General features: G+C 31.2%; 3 protein-coding genes across 5 annotated transcripts in view; 1 reads left to right on the forward strand and 2 right to left on the reverse strand.

Moving 5' to 3' along the window:
- Window positions 1-2130, reverse strand: part of LOC116774077 (pleckstrin homology domain-containing family A member 7) — a 40321-nt gene extending 38191 nt beyond the window's left edge. For 2 of the 3 annotated variants that reach the window (XM_061523981.1, XM_032666712.2), the window contains exon 1: window positions 2016-2129. The gene's annotated coding sequence lies outside the window, so the exon portion shown is untranslated. Of the gene's footprint in view, window positions 1-2015 lie in introns of all 3 variants that reach the window. The other variant, XM_032666714.2, reaches the window with a different exon arrangement.
- Window positions 2131-6171: 4041 nt separating this feature from the next.
- On the forward strand, window positions 6172-8227 carry LOC116774032 (aurora kinase B-like). Its single transcript, XM_032666638.2, has 6 exons — window positions 6172-6357; window positions 6428-6619; window positions 6692-6848; window positions 6923-7059; window positions 7561-7792; window positions 8072-8227. The coding sequence occupies exons 1-6, from the start codon at window positions 6281-6283 to the stop codon at window positions 8162-8164; spliced, it is 888 nt and encodes a 295-aa protein (XP_032522529.1). The 5' UTR covers window positions 6172-6280; the 3' UTR covers window positions 8165-8227.
- LOC116774033 (putative hydroxypyruvate isomerase) lies at window positions 8220-9602 on the reverse strand. Its single transcript, XM_032666639.2, has 4 exons — window positions 9261-9602; window positions 8874-9158; window positions 8649-8779; window positions 8220-8463 (listed from the first exon to the last, which is right to left on the reverse strand). Exons 1-4 carry the CDS (start codon window positions 9448-9450, stop codon window positions 8287-8289), a joined length of 783 nt encoding a protein of 260 aa, XP_032522530.2. The 5' UTR covers window positions 9451-9602; the 3' UTR covers window positions 8220-8286.
- Window positions 9603-9997: the final 395 nt, after the last annotated feature.

Genomic DNA, 9997 nt, shown 5'->3' on the forward strand with positions numbered 1-9997 from the left:
CATTAATAATTTTGAAGTATACTGTTGGATTAAAATACCAAAAATATAAGGATATCTTCCTATCTGTACCATAGGAACGTTTCAATGGATTAAAGTCGTACTTGCATACAACTGGACTTATATAAAGCATTCCAACTTTACAGAAACTAAACAGCTAACTTTTTGAGACACAACTACGTAGAAATTCCTTTGATACATTCCCTTAATAGTTTTTAAAGCACACTCTCTTTTTAACCTTTCCAAACTTATAATGTTTTTCCGTCTTTATTTTTCAATATAAAAGTTACGACTGAGAAAATTTTCCGTACAGTTATTTCCAATGTCCTTTGAAGTTACGCTTGACTGGTTCTTGGAAATGTAATTTCTTAAATCAAATCTTAATGTTATATACAACGATCAAAACTCTACCGAAGACGTTACAATTGCCATGACCTATTTGCCAGGCGCTCCTATTCAAACCATGTAGCGTTATATATCGACAATGTGATTTTAAAACGAGAGGAAAAATACAAATGAAAAATATGTTTATGCTCTCACGTGAAATGCTTTTTACATATAAACATAAGCGTTTTTCATATAAACATAAGCGTACATTTTGTTCAATAATATTTATATGAATTCAAAAGTATTTAATTTTATATTCTGTACCATTAAATCGTCCAGCATCTGAATTATATATGTCGGTGCATTTGTGACGTCATTAGTTGAATAGATATAATGAGTTTTCGCAAAATAACATCAGTAGAAATCACAGTCTAACACTAATAACACCGTATAGATGACATTAAAAACACATTTAACTTAGTGGGACAGTTGGGTTGGTAATTACTTGTACTTGTAAGGTAAGAGTTATCTGAAGATCAGGGCGTGCCAGTGAAAGTTTCCCTACCATCAGATAACTGTAGGGTAACAATAAATCATTATTTCTTACTCACTAAATTTACTTATACATATATGTTGATTATTTTATTTTGAAGTAATGATATAGTAAGTGCTTATTAATATAAAAAGGACTTTAATATTAGTTTTTAATCCTTTTCCATGTCTATAACCTTATGTAACTGTTTAAACTGTATTATTTTTTTATTAGAGATCATTACGTATTCTTTTAGGGTTATCTAGAATTAAACTTCTGTAGTCAAAGTGAAGTAACCGTAATGTATTTAATACTGAATACAAAATATGGTCATAAACTCGCTTTTCTCCTATATCATCATTCCTCTGGCGGTGATATTGCTAAGGCAAACAGAACGCCATGATTAAAGACTGCATATGGGTAAATTAACATCTCACTAGACCTTCAACTGCAACTGTAATTATAATTTGAGTTTAAAATATTCCTGTATGTTATTTTATTTACGAATTTACGAACTATGATTCTACCGAATATATTGTAATTTTCATCTGATGAAAAACTATATATGATACAAATGGATATGTTTAGATATATCTCGAGACAATCATCTCACAATGTAACATTACAATAATTATAAAATTTTAATTTAATAAAAGACAAAATCGAATTCGGGAAGGGAATGAATGTAATTTAATGTATCAACATCTTCTGAGACTCATCTCCGCCCGGCGGCGATCGCTAAAGGGGGATGAATTTGGTAGGCATTTAGGGGAGATCAAGGTCAATGACCACATCTACACGTAACACATTCTCAAAATTATTAATACATACTTTTACTACTATATGACACTAGTATTCTTTAAATTTAACAACTCATTTACAAGTTAGATAAAATTAAAAATTACTGTAATTGATAAATGAAAAAGATATCACTCAAATCATCGAGAAAGCAAAATATATTTTACATAAAATCATCATGTTCAAAAGTATTAGAAATTCAACTTCATATAAAAATTATCAAATATATAAATATATTTTTCATCAGCCTCATACATGTACTTATTTATGTCAAGTCTAACAAATACTGATTTAAACTAGTAAAGTCGCAGTATAAAGTAGGTCATCATAACGTGCCAATAATTACCTATGAATTACTTACCTCCCTTCTAAACGGTTCTGCGACGCACTTATTCACGCTAATACAATTTACAGCTCACTCATATACTGACATTAAATAAAACAAAGCTCTATTTAAAATTTCACAATTAACATAGAGTTTTATATATATAAATCGAAGAATTTTAGTAGAATTAATGTTGGAATTTTTGTAATAAACCTTATATTGATTGAGCGGCGCGCGGCCGCGCGGTCTGTGACAGAATGACGCCGGGGTGCGCGCGTTTTCCTCGTTTTCCCGCCACTAGGGGTGATTCGGAAACATAAGAAGCGGTGCCGTAATAGTCGTGTTACCAGCCAGAACACTGTTTATATGCTTTTTAAATATTTTGTTTGTTATCAATACAGTAAGTTTTATTTTCATTAAAATACAATAAAAATTTATACAATTATTAAAAACGTGATTCTGATATTTCTGACAGTTAAATGGAATTTGTTTATTTCATGTTACATAAACAATTATTCAAAGTAAAACTGTAGGTTTGTTTGTTTGTTTATTTATTTGTTTAAACGCGCTAATCTCAGGAACTACTAGTTCAAATTAGAAAATTATTTTTGTGTCAGATAGTTCATTTATCGAGGAAGGCTATAGGCTATATTTTATTTAAAAAAATTAGAAATCCCTGAGAAAAATTGTTAACTTGTAACCCAACGTGTAAAATCGAAAACTTTTATATACGTGCGCCGAAAAAACTATGGATAATATAACAAAATAATGCACTACAGGGTTGGAGGTCCCATTAAGATCTAGAATAATGTCCGCGAGAGTATGTATCTGAGTATCATAGTTTCACAATCCGGTTTTGTGCTAAAAAAAAGTTATTAAATCGTCTGAATGAAGAAACTAGGTTAAATTTGTATCGTAATATTAATCCTCGTCCAAATTAAGCATTATCTTATCAAGGGCATTTATTTAGAATCAGACATTTCGTTTATAAAAATCCGAATCGTTTATAAAAATCCTATTAATATTATAAAAATCCGAAAGTGACTTCTTTATCTGTGAGGTTCTAACGCCTAAACCGCTGAACCAATTTAGTGAATATTGATATAGCGATATAAAATATACGGAACCTTGGAGGAAGACATATCCCGATCTCGATCCCGATCCCAAAACTACAAGAGTGGAAGCATGGAGTGCAATTCGGGTTCAGTGGTAGTACTGTTATTTTTTTTTACTTTTATCCCGATCCCGATGTCTAAACCACACGGGTGGAACCATGAAGTACAGTTCTGATTTACTGGCCGTAGTGGCAGACAACAATTCTGATGTTCACGCGGACGGAGCCGTAGGGAACAGCTAGTATATATATACATGAAACAACATTACATACTAGACGCTAATGGCATTTTAATAGTTTGTTTTAGTCGTGCTAGATTATTAAATATTAAATGTAGACTCTTTATTGTATTTTTATTGCTGTGGATGGTCATTAAGCAACAATTGTATAGAAAACAAAATAGAGTTAATATAATACAAACAAATTAAAAATATTAAAACTATGTGACTGTCCGTTAAATTCTAGGTTAAATTATGTATCCGACTGATATGTATTCTTATATTAATTTTTCTAGTTTCTTATATTAAAATTAATTGTTTAAATAATACGATGATAGACATAATTAAACGGCCATTCGCGACGTCAAGTGAAGTTTAAATTGCGAAGTATGAGTGGGAGTGAAAGCATACTTATCGCTCCCAATGCAGTGGTTGTTGTGAAAACACTCGAGGGTATCTCCTACCCAGCCCCAATGCGAGGGGACTACCCCGGTCTCAGTAATAAAGTAATAAACGTAGCAGATTTATATTGATACAACTTTAATAACTTTCACTATCTATATTAAGGTCATATAGAAGGATTGGCTATCAAATTTTTAATTACACATTAACATTACTACGAGTTGGTTATTAAAGAAATTTTGAGAGTTAGATGAGTCGATGCTGATTGGTTTTTACTTGAAAAGTATTAACTTACTTAATGAAGCAGTAACATCTGTACGAACAAGATGAGTCATTACCTGGGACTAGCATATTATTATATACGCTTAATATTATTTAAGACCTTATATTTTATAACACTAAATGATGTGTACTTTATGATGAGTGATGTCGTGTGCTTAAGAAAATTACAAACAGAGATAATCTATTTGTGATCGAATGCCTTCCGTTGTCACTTGCTGCTAAATACCGGTGGACGACACATTAAGCAGCGAGGTAATAATGTTAAGTGCTAGCAATCTAAGCTACTAGGTTTTAATTGATCCGTCAGCCGGACATACGAAGTAAGACTTACCATCTCTCGTCTACTTATTCGTATACTTACAAGACTACTATTTTGAATCATCCGCCTCTTATTCAATCAATTTTGTTAATAAAAGCTTGTGAATGAAAAAATCTATAATAGGCTGGATTTTAATCGTTGTTTCCATTACAATCACAGATATATAAATATGAAAAAATAATCTCTATAACTATCAAATACTTCCTGTTATAAACATTTATAGTTTTTAAGTTTAGTAATAATACATACATACATATAATGTGACGTAAATTATTTAATATACTTTATTCCTTCTCACGGTTAGCTGATCTTGAATGATGCGAAAGTTTTGATTGCCTATTAAGAAGAAAAAGCCTTTGGCTTTATAAACGACAATAATATGTTAGTTTCGTAATAAGTATTCATGACTCGATACTCTATTTTGTTGGTAACTTAATATGAGAAAAAGAAATACTATAAATGCGAATTAATTTTTGTAATATAAATAAAATACCCATGTATCAATTTGTTGTGTTAAATACTCCTGGAATATTTATTACTGTGATTACATTAAGTTAGCATATAAGAAAATATATTATTGCGGTACCTAATATTAGCCGTATTTGTAAAAGCCACCTTTATTATATATACCTGAAATGACTTTACAAAGACGAAAAGATGACTGTCCAACTCCAGAACCAGCAGGCTGAGCCTATACTACTAAGCTGTGGATTGCGACTTCTCAGAAATTGTTCAGTTATTCGCTTTAGTATGTCTACGGCACGGGAGCAAAGAAATTGTGGTATCAATACAAACTTATCGTACTTACGATTTTTAAACCACATAGTGATAATGGCTAAAAAACGTTACATTTTTTTGCAATAGGTCCTGGAATGAATTACGATAAAATCAAAGTCACGATCAAAGAATACAGTGAAAAGGAACCGATAGCCGTGAATGGAGTTTCCCTTAATGTTGTGTCTGAGTATTTCTACATAGGACAGGTGCTACAACTAGACTCGCACACCATTGACAAGAAAATAAAGATATTAATACTGTTGGGCTAGGCCGCGTTTGGTAATTTCCAGTTGCCAATTCCACAAAATTTAAAAAAGGAATTTGGCAATCACTTCATCTTATCAGCAGAACGTAAGAATAGGAAAGTAACCACAGAAACTGACTGTGAAGCTTGTTAACCTCTTTCAAGTCAGTCAGTGAGCTACGGAGAGGGCTGTATTCAGAGTTTCTCTTAGAAATCAAAACTGGAACACATTTACTAATTAAGGACCTGACTTAGCTCAATAGACAAAGAAACTGAAGTGGCAGTAAGCAGTCCACATCTGCCGAAGAACTGACGGCCGTTGTCGCTAGAGGTGAGACCGCAGATCGGTAAACGAAGTATAGGGTGCCCTGTAGCTGGGGTGATGATATTTTAAAGCTAGTGTGGAGAGTTTGGAGAAGAAGTGAGTATCGAACTCAATGTCTAAATATGGGAGAAGGTCACAAAAAGGCATACTTTTTGTGACTCTTTTGCTATTTTTATTCAAACTCTGGTTTTTTGATTTGCTTTATTTAAAGAGTAAAGTTTATAATTTATTTTCATAAAAAAGTAATCTTAATTTCATAAATAACTTTGTATATAGATGCATCCTGTTTACCTCTTATTTATCTATCACATTGAGTCTAAAATGTAAATAATTTTTAGACACGGTTTTACGTAAGTCGTACATTCCGGTTAAAAATATTTTCATGAAGTACAATGTCATAATATACATTTTGTTAAATATGAAAACTACTCACAAAAATTTAAACATATTTATAACCTATACGGTCAAAAATACAGCCAGTGATCGCATTTTTTATCTGTGTCACTGGCATGTTTTGTAAATTCAAATGTCTTGTCAAACTATAACGAACTATCTTGAAAAGTTTTAAATTGTTGTGGATAGAAAATAATTATATATTTTTAATTGACTTTACAATTAAAATGGAAGTGAAAAACTATATACATGAAGTGACGGAACTTGAACGAAATATCACAAATCATGAAGCTTACGGAAACTCGTATGAATAATTTTAAAAATATTTTTCCATGAGTTTATACAGACATTAATGGTTACTTTGCTTATTTTAGATATCGGTGGTCGCCTAGAGATTTTGAACTCGGTTCAGCTCTAGGACAAGGCAAATTTGGACATGTTCACGTAGCCCGAGAAAAAAAAACGGGTTATTTAGTTGCTATTAAAGCACTATTTAAGTCTCAAATTATGAAATCTAGATGTGAACGACAAGTTATGCGGGAAATAGAGATTCAATCACATTTAAAGTAAGTTCTGTGGATTAAAATATATAATTGTATATTGATACAGAAAATATTTAAAAAATCCTTGTGTTATAGACATCCGAATATCCTACGCTTGCTGACATGGTTCCATGACGAACGACGAATCTACCTTGTAGTTGAATTCGCTGCTGGTGGAGAATTATACAAACACTTGACAAATTCACCACATGGTCGTTTTCCAGAAAGCAAAGCTGCCAGATATATTTATCAGGTCAGGTAGACCTCAATCAAATTTAGTTATCTTGACACATGCAAGTTTCTTGTATTACAAAGTCTATTAATTAGGTTGCAGATGCAGTTGAATACTGCCATCGTCATCATGTAATACATCGAGATATTAAGCCAGAAAATATTTTAGTTGCTTTTAATGGTGACCTGAAACTAGCTGATTTTGGTTGGTCAGTTCATGCACCTTCCGAAAGGTAAATCCGAGACTTGCATCACCACCCTTACTATCGTACTGTGTTATAAAGCCAAATCGTATATTCCTAGATTTATTTATTAATAATTCACTAACTAATCTTTACATATGATTTTAGTAATTTTTACACACTCTATATTTTATTTTGTTAGAACAAAATATAAAAAAAAAACTGTAAATGCGAATTTGCTTCTTATAAATAACATACACATGTAACAATTTGTTACGTAAAAACTCCTAGAAAATGTTTATCTGTGAATAGTTTCTTAAGTTGGCATATATGAAAATATATGATTACGGCACCTATAATTAGCCATATTTGTAAAGGTCACCCTTATTCTTTATAGCTTATATGAAAAACCAGAAGCCTGTGATGTCACATATAAAGTAGTTCTTATTGTAAGCTCTATTTTGTTGTAGTATCCCTAAATAATATTGTTTGAGGAACTTAAATGTTTTTATTATTTATGTAGTATGTTTAATTGCCAACATCTTTTCACAGACGAAAGACGATGTGTGGAACACTTGACTATCTCCCTCCGGAGATGATAAGACGAGAAGTATATGATGTGTCAGTGGACCATTGGTGTATCGGGGTATTGCTTTATGAGTTCTTGGTAGGAAAACCACCATTTGAGAGCGAGGGGCAGGACAGGACATACGCCAGAATCCTAGCTTTAGATATGACATATCCAGAATATGTACCTGAAGGAGCCAAAGATCTTATTTCGAAGGTAATTTTAGTTATGAATTAGATGATGTTTTCTGCTTACAATTGACCGCATCAGTTTGTATACTCCATAGTGAATTGTTTATTTCGTATTTTGTGATGATTATTGAAGACTCTTTGGAGACAGTTTACATTAATGTGAGATACAAAGTGTATGAACGAAAATTGATTTGATAGAGCTGACCTATATTTCAAATATTTTATTTAAGATTATGAATACCTCAGCCTCCACATAAATTATGAAGTCTTAAAATATTCTTATTTGTGATTTTATACATTACAGCTTCTGAAACACACAAGCAAAGAGAGACTGTCACTTGATGGAGTCAAGAAGCATTACTGGGTGCGACAATTCCAGAATAGCAATAATTTATAGTTCACTTGTATATTGTGTATAATTAATTTGTAATATTATTAAAATAATAATAATCTTATATAAGGCACAGTCATTTATTCCTTTCCACAATTTAATTTGCTCAGATTATGATTTATGACGGATTACAAAGTATATCCAAACTCCTTGATCCATTTAAGTCCAGCTTTAGTGTCCCCAGCAGGTTTATACTCTAGGCCAATCCAATCCGAGTAGCCACTTTTTTCTAAATGATTCAATATATACTTGTAGTTAACTTCCCCGTCAGAATTAGGCTCATTTCGACTTGGTACTTGAGCGATCTGGAATTTGTTTAACAATATTGTGATTTTTACATCTTGGATGAAAAGAATTTTAATTAAAATATGTAAATACTTTGTTGTTATTGCAAAAAATTTTCATATGTAATAGAAAACAGTATATATGTATATATTTTTAAATTCATTACGACTATGTTTTTTTTTTTGAAATCTTAGCTTAACATTACCTGAACATGTCCGACATAAGGCATAAGATTTTTGATGTTATATGAAAGATCTCCACAAATATGTTGTAAATGAAAAATGTCTAGCTGGAGCTTCAAATGTTCACTGTCTATGCTTTTGATAATATCCACCGCTACAAATAATAATTACACATTATATTTTCTTAGAATAAAGTTAATCTAAGTTAGAAACTTTTATTATTGAAATTTTATAAAAGAGCAGCTTACCTTTGTTAAAATCATTTAAGAAATAATTAGGAACTGAATGACTATTTATTGGTTCGATGACACCCATCAATCCCTCTGTCTTTAAGATATTTGCAGCATATTTGAGGTTGTCTTCATAAGTCTCCCAATTCTTTGAGCACACATTTTCTAATTTGCCAGCCATGATATGCACCTTCTTGGCACCAACGGCTTTAGCATACTCAATCGTAGTGTTCAAGTTCTCTTTAAACTCATTTTCTTTTCCGGGTACTGCAGTGACTCCTAATTGGCCCTTCGTTACATCTCCTATAAGTTATGAATTGTCATTATTATATTTATATGGTAATTTTACAAAATACATATATATATATATATATATAAAATCAGAAGCAACAAAGTCATGGATACCCGTTTTTAAGTTGATTAAAACTTGTTCGATACCAGCTTGTTCTTTCGCTTGTTTTACTTGTTCTAATGTATTACCAAAAGGAAACCCGGTTTCCACAGCTTTGAAACCGGCTTCTTTAGCTAAAGCGTATCTCTCTAAAATACTAGACGTCTCCGTAAACATAAATGAAAGATTTGCACAAAACTTCATTTTTTTAACTTATTCCTATAAATAATTATAAATATTTGCTATGCAAATGCGAAATACACTTTATGTGTAACCAACGAATGTTGTTTTTCAATGTTTATATAAGACTCCGATAACATTATCAACTTCTTATCAGAGAAATGACAGCACAGACAGTAACAACTAACAAAAACTAGATATTGTGGTTTTGAAAACGTTCCTTTTCACTGAATGGGGCTACCAAAAAATATATTAGGTTTTAAACTATGAAATATTACTAAAAATTGTTTTTGAATATACTCTTTATTATTGACTTTGGAAAATACACATTGAAAAAAGTGTGCATGTTGTTTTGGTAATAGAAAACATTTATTGAAATATTAATAGTGGATTGAGTTTGATTAACACAAAACTTTATAAAAAAAAAATGAAAAACTATTGAGTAATAAACTATATTAAAAAAAATAACTTTCCTTTAAAAAATATAGAATAATTTGACCACCATCGTTGATAAGATAATAAAACCACTATAGATAGGGACATATGTCTTTGAAAGAAATTATTTTTTGAT

This window comes from Danaus plexippus, chromosome 20, assembly GCF_018135715.1.
Source record: "Danaus plexippus chromosome 20, MEX_DaPlex, whole genome shotgun sequence".
Taxonomy (NCBI): Eukaryota; Metazoa; Arthropoda; class Insecta; order Lepidoptera; family Nymphalidae; genus Danaus; species Danaus plexippus.

Bases quoted from the DNA above. Each gene is read 5' to 3' on its own strand.
- LOC116774033 (XM_032666639.2), bottom strand. From the start codon at position 9,450: ATGAAGTTTTGTGCAAATCTTTCATTTATGTTTACGGAGACGTCTAGT. The intron at 9,159-9,260 runs GTATCCATGACT...CATAACTTATAG, and splicing joins TTTAATCAACTTAAAAACGG to GAGATGTAACGAAGGGCCAA. The intron at 8,464-8,648 runs GTAATGTTAAGC...AACAAATTCCAG, and splicing joins CTTATGTCGGACATGTTCAG to ATCGCTCAAGTACCAAGTCG.
- LOC116774032 (XM_032666638.2), top strand. From the start codon at position 6,281: ATGGAAGTGAAAAACTATATACATGAAGTGACGGAACTTGAACGAAAT. The intron at 6,620-6,691 runs GTAAGTTCTGTG...CTTGTGTTATAG, and splicing joins GAGATTCAATCACATTTAAA to ACATCCGAATATCCTACGCT. The intron at 7,060-7,560 runs GTAAATCCGAGA...ATCTTTTCACAG, and splicing joins GTTCATGCACCTTCCGAAAG to ACGAAAGACGATGTGTGGAA.